The 15,605-nt window shown below is 56.6% G+C and overlaps 1 protein-coding gene across 1 annotated transcript; it reads right to left on the bottom strand.

Moving 5' to 3' along the window:
• Positions 1-507: 507 nt before the first annotated feature.
• Positions 508-5,737, bottom strand: CCL5 (C-C motif chemokine ligand 5). Its single transcript, XM_045837003.1, has 3 exons — positions 5,576-5,737; positions 4,284-4,395; positions 508-980 (listed from the first exon to the last, which is right to left on the bottom strand). The coding sequence occupies exons 1-3, from the start codon at positions 5,649-5,651 to the stop codon at positions 893-895; spliced, it is 276 nt and encodes a 91-aa protein (XP_045692959.1). The 5' UTR covers positions 5,652-5,737; the 3' UTR covers positions 508-892.
• Positions 5,738-15,605: the final 9,868 nt, after the last annotated feature.

Raw genomic sequence — 15,605 nt, 5'->3', positions numbered from 1 at the left:
CTAAAAATAAATAAATAAAATCTTCTAAAAAATGTTATCTTTTAAGTCTCTTTTCTCCCCTAGGCACCATGCCTCTCCCCATTCAGGGGTGTAATCCCCCTACCCACAATGTGACCACCACATTTTGTGTTGGTGCTTCTCTTTATTCATTTATTTTTTTAAAGATTCTATTTATTTATTTTTAGAGACGGGAAGGGAGGGAGAAAGGAGAGAAACATCAATATGTGGTTGCCTCTTCAGCGCCCCCTACTGGGGACCTGGCCCAAAACCCAGGCATGTGCCCTAGACTGAGAATCCAACCCGTGATCCTTTGGGTCACAGGCTGGCGCTCAATCCACTGAGCCACACCAGCCAGGGCTCCATTCATTCATTCATTTAAAGGTTTTTATTTTCCATGGCCCCCAAATCTAGGGTGGACACCAGACGCGTGCCTGCCCTGGACCCCTGAGTGCATAGCACTCATGAGGAAGGCAGGGTCCCGAGGAGGAAATCAAACCAGGAGCCGGCTTTGTTATTGCCTCGATAACTTTAATGGAAAGACAGTTTGTCACTTTTGCCAATCAGCCTATCCCAGTGAGGGGCCGAGGTGAGCGCTGTGGCCGTGGGATATTTGCACAGAAGCCCCGTTTTTCACCCTTCTTCGCCTCCAGAGGCGCGCTGTCTTCCTTCCTCATTGCAGAGCCGAGGGCCCTGAAGCTCAGAGTCCGGAGATTTCCTGTGCGGAGGCTTCAGGTGCGGGACGCCTTTACGGCGGCTGCTGTGCGGCGGAGTGTGGGCCCTGCAGGGAGGGGTGGGAGCAGGGGACTGGGGAGGAGCCTCCTAAGCTGGTGAGGACGAGAGCAAGAAGCAATAAGAAAGGTCGCGCAGGTTCAGCTTCGAGGCGCGCTCCGCCCTAGCTCATCTCAAGGGTGTTGATGTACTCCCGCACCCACTTCTTCTCGGGGTCGGCGCACACCTGGCGCTTCTTCCGGGTGATCAGGCTGCGGGAGAGGAGAAGGCGGGAGTGAGGCCCCGTCCGCGCTCGGGCGCCCCGTTGCGGGAACGAGAGGGATGGAAGCGTTAGGGGAGACGATGGTGGTCCTGGGCGGGTTGGCTTGGGAGCTCCGTAAGCCTGGATCTGTGGCTTTTAAGGAAAGGACATTTGCTCTTCAGCTGATTCAGAGGGCCCCGGGGCAGAGCAGATTGGTGTGCGTTGTGACTCACGCACAAACACGTGCAGCCTGGAGAGATGATGGGCGCGGGGCCCAAGGACCGGGGGTGGGGGCGCTGGTCAACCACTAAGGGCCCAGGGAGCGGTGCTTCCGACCGACCGACCAACGCGTTACTTTGCGGCTAGCCCCACCCACTGGGCCTTTCTTGTTTCGGCTTCTCCTTTGGGATGTTTCCAAAGGGAAGGCTCAGGCTGTCTGGCGAGAATGAGGATTTTTGGCCCCTTTCCACGCTCTATCGAGGAGAGTGTTCGCTCTCAGGGAAGCTGCTTCCCCTCTTCTGAGCCCGGCTCAGAGCCCTGCGGCCGCCCCGCCCCCGCCCCCACCCTGGCGTGCAGGGTGCAGAGGGGGCGTCCTGGGCTCTTGTGCCCCCTGGTGTGTGTTTGCTCGTTTGGGGCGGTGAGGGAGCTTCAGACCCTGCCCCCCCCGCCCTGGGTAGGTCACACAGGAAACCCTGCTGACTCACCGTCTTCTCTCCCCTCGGCCCCTTCGGCCTGTGGCCAGGAAGCGAGAAGGCCAGGAAACCAACGTCCGGGGTCGGGGCGTCCAGTGTGACACCGGAGGACAGCGCCCCCCCTCCCCCGCCCCCGCGCCAGGCCTTCTCCCCCTGCACCCCTCCCGGGCACCCTCTCCTCGCCTGGCTTCCCGCCTGCCTCTCCTCTTGCTCCATCTCCTGGGAGCCTCCACCTCCACCTGGTCCGTGAGAATTACTAGAAGTTGCTGCCCTTTTTCTTTTCCGGGCGCGCGCGTGCTTTCCCCAGTCCCTGGCCCTGGGCCCAGCGCCCAGCGGGTGGTTAATGGATAGCTGCTGAATGAGTAAGTGAGGGGGCTGCATTCACTCACCAAGTTTCACTTGTCACATGTCTGCGTTTAGTAATACATTTACGGGAGGAGAAGGAAATATTCTAATTTTATCTTTCATTTTGTTCTTCTCGCTTTGACCCAGTGGGGGAAAGAATTCTATTTTACTCCACCTGACAGAGGAAGCCGGGGAGAGGTTAAGAGACCGGCTGAAGCTCATGCGGCTCCCAGCGGGCGACGCTGGGACTCGCTGGGACTCGCTGGGACTCGAGCAGCCCAGGCCTGCCGCCTGCCAGGATGACGCTCATTGCCACTCTTAGGCCGGGGGAGCCCTTCCTCCTGTATAAAAGGATGTCGCACCCCTAGTCCCAGCACCCTTTCCCTAGCTCCAACCTCAGTCTCTCTCTCTCTCTCTCCCCACCCTCTCTCCCTCCCTCTCTCTCTCTCTCTCTCTCATTGCTCCTAGAGAAGGGAGAGAAAGAGATACTGATATAAGATGGAAACATCGATTGGTTGCCTCCCTTATGCACCCGGACAGGACAGGCGATCCTGCGTGCCGGACTGGGGATGGAACCCGCAGCCTAGGCATGCGCCCTGACCACAATCAAACCCACAACCCTTCGGTTACGGGGGGGCAACGCTGCAGCCAACTGAGCCACCCCACCCCGGCCAGGGCGGCCAGGGCGCTCCTTCCCCTTTCCACAGCACTTCTTCCGGGGCCTCCTCCCGGCTGCTGCCGACGATCTGGACTGAAGCCCAGTGCCACCCCCACCCCTTCTCTCTTCTTTGCTCCTGACTTCACAGAAGGAATCAGGGGCTTGCCGACTGCTCCTCTGAAGGTGTCCCCCGTCTCTCCCTCCCTTCCTTTCGAGTACTGTGCAGCCCTCAGTGCCACTCCCGTGGGCGATGACCACGGCCCTTGCACGGGACCCCTATTTTCTGGGTTTTCCTGTCCCCGCTCATTCCACAGGTGGCAAGGCTAACCCTGCGGCTTCCCGGGGCTGCCACTCAAAGCCCCCAGGCTGGACATAGACCAAAGGAGAGCCCCGGGGACAGGCCCTTGCCCGGAACACCCGGTCCCTCAGGCTTCTCTGCTCCCAACTCAAACAGCACCTTCTGCAGCAAACTCCCCTGCAGTCCCGTCTCCTGAGCCCTGAAGCCTTCCGTCACATTCTTATGCACAACCTGGTCTGTCTCATCCTCTGACCTGGCTGAGAGCCCCTGGGGCAGGGCGCGAGGTGCGCTCCTCTCGGCCCGTCCACCTGTGGGGCGTCCGCCTGCCCACCTGTCCGCCTGCCCGTAGCAGGTGCTCAAAGACGGACTTTCCTCTTTTGGAAAATATTTGTTTTTAGAAACGAAACTCGTAGTGCTAAATATTAGCACTACCCTCGGAAGGGTTCTCTAGAACCAGAGGCCGACTCTGAACGCCCAGGATCCTGCTGGTGTCGCAGGAGTTTTTGGATGTAAAGACGTCTCCAGGATACAGGAAACGTCATGACTGTCCCACTTTCATTCTTTCCATCTCCATCGTCTTACATTTCTTAAGTGGCTCTCACTCATGGCCTGCCTACGGAGACAGGGCGTATCCCTCACTTCCTGGGCGCCGCGGGGCAACTGAACCCTCGCTGGGTCTCAGCTCTATCATCTGAAATGGGGGGAGAGCCTCGCACACCCATCAGGGCTGCTGCGATGACTTGGAGAGACATGTGACACACAGTAGGCACTTCCTGAGTAGTAGGGATTATTATATATTTTTTGAGTGATTTAGCTTGCATATTTAAAGGAGAGTCTCATTCTGTTATTTCTTCACCCACTGATAGTATTTTTTTTTACACAAGTGACTGTAACTGGGACCCTGACTTCTGATCGCTCCTCCCTAGGTCCCCTGGGGCTCTGGGTGGATTTGTCTGACTGGTTGTGGGGTGTGGGGTGTGGGGGCTTCTTAACTGGAAAGTGATCAGCCAGCCAAGCCGCAGGGCTGTGCAGGTGACGTGCGAGTCTAGAGCCACAGCTGTTGTAAAGACAGGAGGCCTGATCTAATCCCTGAGTGGGGAGGACCCTCCGAAAACATCTTGTCTAATCCTTCCCTTGAGAGCTGGGGCGTCTGAAGCTGGAGAGGGTGGCACCGTGGCTATCTGAGCAGCTAGAGGATGGGAGGGAGTGGGTGCAGCACCCTCCCATCCAGAGGGCTCCCGTGGGGGCAGGCTCTGCAACAGAAGAGGTCCCTCCCTCACCACCCCCCACCCCGGAGGGCTCCGTGGGACTGAGACTCACACGACCGCTGGCATGGAGCACTTGCTGCTGGTGTAGAAATACTCCTGCAGGTGCGCCCGCGGCACCGGGCGGGAGATGTAGGCGAAGCAGCAGGGAGTGGTGTCGGAGGCGTCTGGGAGAAGGAAGGAGACCCTTGAGTTCACTGCCGGTGCACAATGGGTATTGTGCTGGCTACTTTAGATGATTTATCTCAGCTAAACCGTTGTCCTCCTTGGGCTGAGACTGAGGCTCGGAGAGGTAAGGTCACTCCGCCGTGGGCACACAGTGACGGGGTTGGGGGTGGGGACACCAGCAGAGGGCAGAGGGGATTTCCGCAGTCCCTCATCTATCTGATCCTTGAGCCTGACTTGTGTCCTTCTCTCTGCACTGTCGCCCCCATGCCTGGCTCTCAGGACACGGCTGGGCCTCCTCCTGACTCGTCTTCGGCCCTCTGCCCTAATTCTTGCCCTCCTGGGATCCTCGATGGACTCAGGACTTGGTTTCTCTGAGACATGCGGTGGGCTGGGAGGAGGCTCCCAAACCTCAGTGAAGATGTGTACTGGGTGCTGGGGGCCCTGACTGAGGCGTAGTAAGATGTGCTCAGAGGAGGAGGATTTTCGTTGGTCAGTCACTTCAGGATGACCCTGGGAAAGGTCAGTTGCCATTTCCCAGCAGAGCAGGGGGGGTTTAAGAGCCAAACAGAGTCTGGGGTTTGAACCCCAGACTCTCTCCTTCCTGGCTGTGTGATCTTGGCAAGTTCCTGAACCTCTCTGGGCTTCTGTTTCCCCATCAAGGACAGCTACTCAAAGAGCAGTTGTGACTCTTAAATAAGATTGCCTGTATAAAGTAATCAGCGAAATACTTGACCCAGAGTAGGCACCATATTTCATTAGCTTTAGTCATCCTTCCCCAAGCCCCATTTCTCTCTCTCTATGAAATGGGGGAAAAGATCACTGTCCTGGGAGGGTTTCAGTTCAGTGCCTGTAAGTTTCTTAGAGACCCTGCCGGTGCTGGGCTGGAGCCAGCGTATTTGCAGCGCAGCTTGAGCTGCCCCTGCCTTCTGATACCCACCCCCACCCCCCCGCACCAGTCTGCCCCGGTGAGCCCCTGCAAGCTCGGGATGCAGACCCCGGAGACACAGACAAGCTGATCAGAGGGTGCCTGCCATGAGGTGGCTTAGAGATCCATCAGGCACGCCTGGGTGCCCGGGAGAAGCAATGAGGAAGCATGTAAACCACAGGGTCCAGACAGTACACATGCCGTAGCTGAAAAGAGGGCAAAGTCCGACGCAGGTGGCCAGGGCAGGCACTTACACGGCGAGGCGGACGCGGGAGCGCACAAGGCGGCAACGGCGAGGAGGACGGCCAGGGCGGTGGCGGAGACCTTCATGGTACCTGAGGGCAGAGGCTGTGGGAGCTCCTGGGCTGTGTGAGCAACCTCTGCAGGGATGCTCTGCAGCTCGGGCCGGCCCTTTATAGGGAGCGCGTCAGGCCACTAGAGGGGGTGTCCCCCAGAGGGAGTTTCCAAAATAGGAGCCATGCAATCAGATGGCTGACATCATAAGTGAAACTGCATCCAAGGGAAAAGAAAACTGAAATAGCCTTCCGGAGCTGTGAAGGTCTCTCTTTCTTCCTCATCCTCTTCCTCTTCCTCTTCTTCCACCTCCACCTCTCCCTCCCCTCTCCCTTTCCCTCTCCCTCTCTCTCTCTCCCCCTGACTCTGCTGCTCTCTCTTCCCCTCCCCTCCCCTTTCCCTCTCCCTTTCCCTCTCCCTTTCTCTCTCCCTCTCCCTTTCCCTCTCCCTTTCCCTCTCCCTCCTTCTCCCTCCCTCTCTCTCCACCTGTTGCTTTCTCTTTCCCTCTCTCTCTCCTCCTCACCACCCTCAGATCCAGAGGGAGCTCATCAGTCCCCCCTTAGCCCCCAAGGAGAGCTGGCACAAGCGCTGGTGGGAAACCCCTTCCTCTGCTCCATCCCCAGCACGGGTCGTCAGGGGCAGGGTTCCTGGAAGAGGCCAGGGAGCCGCTTCCCTAAGGCCAGGAGGAGGGGCAGTTAGGGCAGGCTCAGTAACACCTGGGTGTGTGTTTGGGTGCTTTCAAAGTTCTTTCTGATGCATCACAGGTCTGTGTCTTCTCTCTGTCACCCACGGAAGGTTGTTGTGTATGAGGTGTTCTACTGAGGAGGGGGTCCTCTTGCACACCGCCCCCAAGGGAGGTGATGAGGCAGTGGGTCTGAACTGGGCACTGGTGGCCTTTCCACCAGATATGGGTCGGGGTGGGTGGTGGCTACAGGGTCACCCCCATTTACTTGTTGAGTGGTCCTTGGGCACCTTGCTTAATGTCTTTGGGCTTACAGGCTTGTTTGGGGGTGGGGGGGAGAGACTGTGATTATTAGCCACTTACTGAAGGCTTACTCTGTGCCAGCCACTGTTCTAAGGGCTTTGCATGTGTCAGCTCATTTACTGTTACGCCCATTTCCCCAATTCTATTCTATTTTTTAAAGGATTTTATTTATTAGCCCTGGCTGGCGTAGCTCAGTGGATTGAGCGCGGGCTGCGAACCAAAGTGTCGCAGGTTCGATTCCCAGTCAGGGCACATGCCTAGGTTGCAGGCCATGGCCCCCAGCAACCGCACATTGATGTTTCTCTCTCTCTCTCTCTCCCTCCCTTCCCTCTCTAAAAATAAATAAATAAAATCTAAAAAAAAAAAAAAGAATCGGAAACAATAAATCCTCACCAATTCCTGTTAGGATAACTCAGAATTAGCGGCAGTTTGGCCTGGCCTGGCCTGGCCTGGCCTGGAGTTGCTCTTCTGACTTATCTAAGTGAGAGGTGTCTGTTGCCAGGCACAAAAAGCAAACACATTTTTTAAAAAATATGGCGAAGAATGTAATCTTATACCAGGAACCTTTTCTTTCTATCTACTGTCATACCGGCAGCGGTGGCTGAGGGCGACTGAGTCACCCAGGAAGGGAAGACCTTGTGTTCTTTCCTTCTCACAGTGACTTTGAGGCCAGCTGGTGATTAATCTCACTTTGCAGAAGCGGAAACCGAGCCTCAGAAGTGGTCGAGCAGGTCCCCAAGGTCACACAGCTCCTCGGGTGCTTCTGATGACGAGGCGCCGGCTCCGGCAGGCATCGCCACTTGGGTGCCAGGTGCTGTCCTCACCTTGTCGCAAGAACCCTCTCGTCCCTTCCTCCTTAACCGATGAGCGGCAGGAACACGAGTTTGGAAGGCAGGGCCCTCTCACTGAAAGGAATAAATTGCAAACACGCCAGAGACATCCGTCCACCCACAGAACCACGTTCCGCCTGTTTCAATGGCTCCCTTCACACCGCCCCCTGAGTCGCCACATGCGGGGGAGGCCGTGGGGCCTGCTGGGTCAGGGCAGGGGCTTGGGTGTTTCTCCCACCCACGAGCCACGTGACCTCAGTGTCCTCATCCGTAAACTGGGGATAATCATGATGACCCCCCACAGCTGTTGAGACAACTAAGTCCCAACAACTCTGCTCCTGCTCATAAGCTCTGCGTGCAACGCCGGATGCACGTTAGCTACTTAATAATATTAGCTGTTGTTACCATGTTCTTGTTGAGAGTGAGAAAATGGCAGTCCCTGTAAGGGTATGCTGTCCTCCGGGCTCTTCAGCCGTGGAGACAAGGCCCCACTTAATCGGGGTCAGTGACCTCTCATTTCTTTTTCAGTGGCCTTGACTGACTTTTAAGCAAATGGGTCAGTTGAGGCTCAGAGAGGTTACGTGAGTTGCTGAAGGCCCCATGGCCCAAAGAACTCAGCCCTGAACCCACGTCTGGGTTCAAGGACTTTCTACCGCACTGCTCTGTTTCCAGAGAAATCCTGAAAACTTGCTCCTAAGGTTTGTTCAGATTTTCCACGTGGGCCCACTCCTGCTTCCTTCCTTTGGTCTTCGTTTCTCTCTTTAAGGAAGAAAAGGAAGTTGTTTTTTTTTTTCCTGGTTACCAACTGTGTGAGCGGGGACACTAGCTGAGGAGAGAAGTGAAGGAGCCAACCCACAGGTGGACCAGCGTGATTCTTATTATTGACTTTTATTAAAAAAAGATTTTATTTATTTATGTTTAGGGGAGGGAGGGAGAAAGAGAGGGAGAGAACATCAATGTGAGAGAGATGCATCCATTGGTTGCCTTTTGCAGGCCCCCAACCGGGGGACCTGGCCCGCAACCCAGGCACGCGCCCTGACTGGGACTCGAACTGGTGACCTTTCCCTTGGCAGGACGACGCCCAAACAACCGAGCCACACCGGTCAGAGTGTGACCCTTATCTCTAAGTCCCCGTGAACCTTTCTGCTATGTGTGTGCGTGTGCGTGCGTGTGTGTGCGTGCATGTGTGTGTGTGTGTGAGTGAGTGGCAGTAGGAAGGGCTGGGGGCGGGGCGGCGAGGCCGCCAAGCAGGAGTGGGCGATGAGCGCACCCATCAGGCACATTCCGCTTCCCTGTCGGTGGGTCCCGCGGGTCGTGGAGGTGGGCGCGGGCAGAGGAGGGAGGAGAGCGTAAGCGTCTTTCCCTTTCTGCCCCTCGCTCTCTCCTGCGCAGGCTTCTCTGGCTCTGCTGCCCGGGCTCCAGGAGGGAGGCACAGGGCCTGTGTAAACCAGCCGGCGCGGTCCCCGAGGTGGGCGTCCAACGGGTGGAACGTCGTCATGATTTGCTCCGCTTGTTGCGTTCCTGGGGATGAGGGCCTGCCCGACCCCCTCCCTGCAGTGGAGGCGGCTGAGAGGGTCCGGGGAGGCAAGGGCTGGGCAAGCTTGGGCGGCTGCAAGGTGACGCGAAATGTTACGAGGCCGCCCCTGCCCTTCCCGTCCAGCCAGGGGGCCTGGTCTGCACCATTCATTTATTTTCTTTTATTATTATTATTATTATTATTTTAAATATTTTATTTATTTATTTTTAGAGAGGGAAGATAGAGAAACATCAATGTGCGATGGCTGGGGGTCATGGCCTGCAACCCAGGCATGTGCCCTGACTGGGAATCAAACCTGCGACACTTTGGTTCGCAGCCCATGCTCAATCCACTGAGCTACACCAGCCAGGGCTCTTTTATGATTATTATTTTTTTAATTTTCCGTTTTTAATGAAGGTTGTATATAAGGTGACTTTATTCTCCCACCTTCTCAATGGTTTCTGCCTTGCATTTGCCCTTTTACTTTCCTGCTTGGTCTTATGTGGCTTTACGTTCAAGGATCTCTTTGCGGCCTTTGTCCGGCTTTCGTGGTGACCGCCCTGCTGGGGGGCGGAGCCCACACGGCCAGGTGTCCCAACAGCTTTCTCCCCTCACGCTCGTGCTCGTTCGGGGCGGATGGCGCACTTCCTCCTGTGACCCTGGCCCGGGCTGCCAGGGTGCCGCCGTGCCTCACGTCCTCACGGGACCCGAACTTCTGAACCTCATCACCGTGTCGGACGGGCGTGGACTGGACTCTGCGCTTCTGGCACAGCTCCCTGGAAAGAGGAGAAGATGTCATCGTTCTGTGAACGTGGGCAGGTGCACCGAAATGCCTCTTACGGTTCTTGCTCAGGTCAGGGGACGTGAAGGGACTGAGTTTCGCTTTGGCTGCTGGTGCTTTGGTGATGGCGGCAGGAGGGAAGAGACCCACGCGCTGCTCCTGGTTCTGGAAGTTTCCCTCATTCGTTTCTGACTCATGCCGCTAAGTTGCTTCACCTGGAAAGTGAGAGATCGCTTCCAGCTTGCTTTGGGAGCCCTTTAAGCATCTGGTGGGCCCTGGCTGGCGTAGCTCAGTGGATTGAGCTCGGGCTGCAAACCAGGCATCGCAGGTTCGATTCCCAGTCAGAGCACATGCCTGGGTTGCAGGCCATGACCCCCAGCAACCGCACATTGATGTTTCTCTCTCTCTCTCTCTCTCTCTCCTTCCCTTCCCTCTCTAAAAAGAAATAAAACATATTAAAAAAAAAAAGAATCTGATGGGAGGAACCTAATCAACAAAACAAAGAAACAAGCAAAATATAACCAAAGACACTGAAATGGAGGACAGGCTGATAGTGACCAGAGGGAAGAGGGGAGGGAATTTCAGGGGAGCATGGGAAGGGTTTATGGGAACAAATTTAAAGGACACATGGACAAAAACTAGGGGGAGGGTGGTAACGGGAGGGAGGTGGGGAGGGTTGGGTGGGTGGGCTGGATTGGGAGTAAAAGGGAGAAAACTGTACTTGAACAATGATTTAAAAAAAAAAAAGTCTGATGGAAGCTGGGAACACTCTCCACAGACATGGGGAGACCTCCCCAGACACACCCGTGTCATTTTTGCACGGGAGGGGCTCACAGGCCCCGCAGGCTCGCTGAGGGACTTCTGGAGTTCGGGGGCTGGTTCTCAGCCCCCTCCTCACCGCCCGCGCCCCTTTCCCTAGGTGTTCAGCACTCAAACTAGACACGGATCCCCTCCCGCCGAGGGCAGCCCCCCCCTCCCATGCCCTCCTGGCCCAGGCTCCTCCTTACCTCCTTCATTCACGCTTCCTAAGCTAAGCCGGCCGTCTGCCCGGCCGCACGCATGCCGTGGTGGTGGGAAACCACAGCAAAAAAAAGGAAAGCGAAATCTCATTCCAGTCGGATTCCAAAGCTTTTCTCAGACTCGGAGTTTCCCCTGCGACTGTGTGGGGAACCTGTTTGGATTTTTTGGCTGCTCGTAAGAAGAATGAATAAATAAAACGGCCTAGAGCAGGGAAAGTCCCTTCATCCTCCAGGAGTCCCAGTCTGGGCCCCGAGAGGAAAAACCTGAAGGAAGTTCATTTTTCTTCCCGTGAGCCTCAGTTTCCCCCGTTGTTTATAAGTGTGAATGTTTCCCGCTTGGGCCAGTGGTCCGCTGTTGTCTCACCCTTCCGTGCCCCTAGGGGACCCTGCCTGGGCAGGGGCTGTGCTAGTGCGGCTGGAGGACCTGAATGAAGGAGGCTGCGGTGCAGAGGTGCCAGCTGGGCCTCCCAGCAGGCTCCGGGGCCCAGCCTGGGCGCGGGCAGCATGCGAATCCCTGTCCAGGACTCTGCCACACCCTGCCCTTGCCTTTGGGTGCCTCCAGGGCTTGCTCTTTCTGCGTTATTCTGTTCTGCCCCATCGGCTCACGAGCATCTCACCAGGTCAGAGACGCGCTAACCAGGACGACAGTCCCCCCCCGCCTTCTAACCACAGCCAGGCTGGAGCGTTGCCGCTCAGCACCTCCCGCCCCAGTCTTCTCGCCTTCACCACATGGGACAGTGGCCACGCACATCCGCCTGTTTCCTGTCGCTGGAGGCCACAGGTGGCGAGCTGGTTGATGGGCTCACTCGGTTGCTGCAGGGGCCCACCACACGGGGCCTCGGGGGGTGGGGCAGGCCTAGGAATGATACCCTGGGGGTGGGGAAGACATCCGTTCTTTTAAAATTGCTGGGTGATAAACAATCGCAGGTCCCACACTTTCCTCCTGACACCTTGGAGTCTGAGTTTTGATTTTGTGCTCCTCTGCACGTACGCCCAGAGCACACCGACCCTCTCCCTTCTGCTGCCCCCAGCCCCTGGGGGAAGAGGGACAAACTTGGGGGTGAAACCAGCCAGATCACTGGCTCTGCACCCTCAGACAGGTTATTATTAGCCACTCTGCACCTTGGTTTCCTCTCTGGAAGTGGGGGCCGAGAATAATTGGCTCCTAGGACGCCTCATGGGATTCAGTGAGGTCATCAATAAACCGCTCTTCCCAGCACAAGGAGATGTTGGGGAAACAGCTCCGTCCCTTCCCCTCCCCAGATGTCCAGGCGGCAGCGTTTCTGCCCTCCGCATCTCCCCCCCACCCCCCCCCCCGCCCTGTGGAGGTGTCGACCCGGCTCAGTGTGAGGACATACGGGGGCAGGCGAGGGGGAAGCTGACGGTGATTTTCCATTAGCTCTTAGGCACCACGTTGGACACTGAGCATTATTTCTCTTACTAGGAGGACAGCGCATAGGAAACGGTGATGACTCAGGCCTGTCCTGAGCTCTCCTGCCCTCTGTGCTGCAAGCTTCGGACACGGAGCCCCCACGCCCTGTCCTGCCCCGGGTTTCACTTCTCTGAGTCTGGCCGTGGAGTGAGACGTGGTCCCCTCTTTCTCCCTGCGGGCTGTCTCTGCGGGCCCACACACAGACCCTTTTGCAAAGAGTTTCACAGACAGCCCTGGCCGGGGAGCTCGGTTGGGTAGAGCGTCGTCCTGACCTGTCCCCGCCAGGTCATAGGTTCGATCCTCAGTCAGGCCACGGACAAGAAGCACCCAAGGAAGGCGTACTTAAGTGGAATAGCAAACTGATGTTTCTCTCTCTCTCTTTCCCTTCCTCTCTCTCTAAAATCCAGAAATAAAACTTAAAAGAAAAAAAAAAAGGTTCGCAGGCAGGCTGACAGAGGAAGTGACAAGTTTTGGAATTTTACAGCATTCTCGTGGCCGTGCTCTGGATTCTGACCTTTTTTAACTAGTCCCAGAAAGCCCCTTGGCCTCCTGCCAGCTGCATCCGCTCCCAGGGGTGGGCATTCCAACCTCTGGCTTCTCCTGTGCGCCCCCGCCAAAGCCCCACGTGACCCCACACCTGTCTCCCCCAGCACTTGGGCTTGTAGGGCATTCAGGCTATAACCATAGGGAATGTAGTGCTCCCTGAGGCATCTGTGTTTTTGAGGGCACCCTCCTCCGAGGGGAGGAAGTCATTTTAGGGAATTTCCTCAGAATGGGATTTGGAAATTCTGTGCCTTGGTCATTTCTTTTTTTTTTTTTTTTAAAGATTTTATTTATTTTTAGAGAGGGAAGAGAGGGAGAAAGAGAGAGAGAGAGAGAGAAACATCAATGTGTGGTTGCTGGGGGTCATGGCCTGCAACCCAGGCGTGTGCCCTGACTGGGAATCGAACCTGCGATGCTTTGGTTCACAGCCCGAGCTCAACCCACTGAGCTACGCCAGCCAGGGCTGGTCACTTCTTACAGAGGCAGCTGCGGGAAGTGAGAAGAGCAGTGACTTGGGGGCGGGTAGGAGACCGGAGGTTAGTCCCCCCCTCAGCGCCAAACCTCGTTGTGAGGTTTTGGGGAACCTCTTGCCCTTTGCAGGCCTCAGTTTCCTCTTCTAGGAAAGGGAGTGTTGACGTTATTTTTGAAGGCTTTCTCAGTTAAAAGTTGCCAAGCTAAAGGATGTCTGGTGTACCGAGGGAGGTTTGGGGCGTAGGTGTCCTCTGCGCCTAAAATTGGTTCCCGTCACTCCTCCCTCAGGTGAGGCGGAGGGGCACCATTGTCACCCCTTCTTTCCCTCCTGTCCTTCCAAGGCCTGGGGCTCACCTGACCCCTGAGCCCCCTGAGGTCCTTCCATGGGCGGTGCTGCGTTCGTCCATTTGCCCTCCTGCCCCCGCTCCACCCTCTCCCTCCCCAGCTCCCTGCTCCTCCTCCACTCCTCCCGTTTGTCTCCACCCGTCTTTCCACCGATCTGCTCACTCATCACAACATCTGTGCCACCTTGAATTCCCTGTCCGTGGGCACAGGAGCCAGCCCTGGCTCGCTGGAGCAGGAGGGCAGTGTGCGGGGGGAGTGTGGGCCAGGCACAGAGCGGGCAGAGCGCCCGAGAGGCTGACCAGGAAGGGGCGGGGTGAGAACCCAGGACACGCTGGGTGTGTTGGGCCAGCAGGTGCTCCTCAACCGCACGCCCTGGGGCGGGGGAATGACCCCACCAAGGGTATTTGTTCAGGTGATGTTTGAAGGGGGAATGGATGTTGTGCAGAAATAAAAAGACGAGCAAAGAAACAAATTAAACCAATATGCAGCCCTGGCTGGCATAGCTCAGTGGATTGAGCGCGGGCTGTGAACCAAAGTGTCCCAGGTTCGATTCCCAGTCAGGGCACATGCCTGGGTTGCAGGCCACGGGCCCCAGCAACCGCACATTGATGTTTCTCTCTCTCTCTTTCTCCCTCCCTTCCCTCTCTAAAAACAAATAAATAAAATCTTTAAAAAAAATCAAAACTCTATTTCATCTTTGAAAAACAAAACAAAACAAAACCAATATGCCACCCGCCCATCCACCCGCCCATCCAGCCGTCCCCTTGGCCAACCGACCGAGCGACGTGCCTTCCTCAAGCGCCCGCCACGTCGCAGAGGCCAGGCTAGGCCCTTTGCGCCCCTCAAAGGAAGAGTCTCTGGAGCTGGAACAAAGACGAGGAGCCAGGGAGAGGAATTCGTGTGTGCACCCACGTATCGGAAGGTCCCAAACAACCCTGCTGGGGACACAGGGATGCACGGAGATGCAGGCAGATAAGAGATGCTTTGGCGGGCACCTCACATGGCCAGGAAACCGCTGACCGTGGGCGCAGAACAGGAGGTGGTCGGGGTCGAGCCCCAGAAACCCTGGGTGGGTCTGCCTCTAGTCTCTGCTCTCCAGCAGGGGGCAAGGTCAGCCCCCTCTTTTTCTCGTCTATCGAATGAGGAGGATGCGTGTGAGAGCCCCTGCCTTGTCTGATTCAGGTGAAATGAGTCGGCGGGGGCAAGGGCGCTTTCCAAGCTCAGAGAGGGGGTGCTGTTTCCACTGTCCTTCCTTCTGTTTCCAGTGTGGCCGATGACGACGACATCTGTGGCTCATGTGCCACTCCCCCTCCTTTCACACCTTCCCTGCCCACTGATTACCATGGAGACGGCCTGCTGAGCTTTTCCTTTCCTTCGGCCGGATGATGAATGTCCAGGCAGGGTACTCGCTGCCACCCACCTCCGAGAAGGGGGCGGTCCAGGCCCTGTGGGTCCTGCCCGGGCTGGAAAGAGTGGTGGGGTGAATGTGTCTGTGTGGGCACAGGTCCTGGTTTCCTGTAGGGGGTGGGGATGAAGTGACAAGGGGAAGCTTTGCACCCCGTAGGAGTCCCAACTACTTCCAGGTCGCAGCAGGAAGGGGCCGGGGTCTCCAAGGTGTGGCCAGGTCAGCACGGCTGACCACAGCCGAGATCAGGGAGCAAAGCTTACGCTGCCTCGAGGGATGAATTAGCCTTGGACTTGCAGGGTTCCCGGCCGTGACCCTGGGCGAGGCGCGTCAGCTCTAGGAGCCTGTTTTCTCATCTGTGAATTGGGTGTCTTGCCTACAGGAAGTGGCCTGTCACTGGGGCCTGCTTGTCTTTGTCACTCGTCCCGGGGCGAGCATCTGGGCCAGGCGTGGGCCTGCCTGCCCGCCCGCCGGCCAGCTGGTCTTTCCCGGCTAACGGTCTTACCTTCGCACGGAAGGCACTCCTTCGCTTTGCAGAGGGCAGTTGGGCAAAACCTGTGACATGCAAATGCACCAGAAATCCTACTTCTGGGGATTTCTCTTTTTTTTCAATTTTTTTCCATTTTAAAGCAGTTCCTGTTTATTAACTGACCAGATTACAAA

Source organism: Phyllostomus hastatus, unplaced genomic scaffold, assembly GCF_019186645.2.
Source record: "Phyllostomus hastatus isolate PE091 unplaced genomic scaffold, TTU_PhHast_1.1 phas_contig_210, whole genome shotgun sequence".
In the NCBI taxonomy this organism is placed as follows: Eukaryota; Metazoa; Chordata; class Mammalia; order Chiroptera; family Phyllostomidae; genus Phyllostomus; species Phyllostomus hastatus.
The sequence above is the reverse complement of the archived record's forward strand: the minus strand, read 5'-3'. Positions and strand labels throughout refer to the sequence as shown.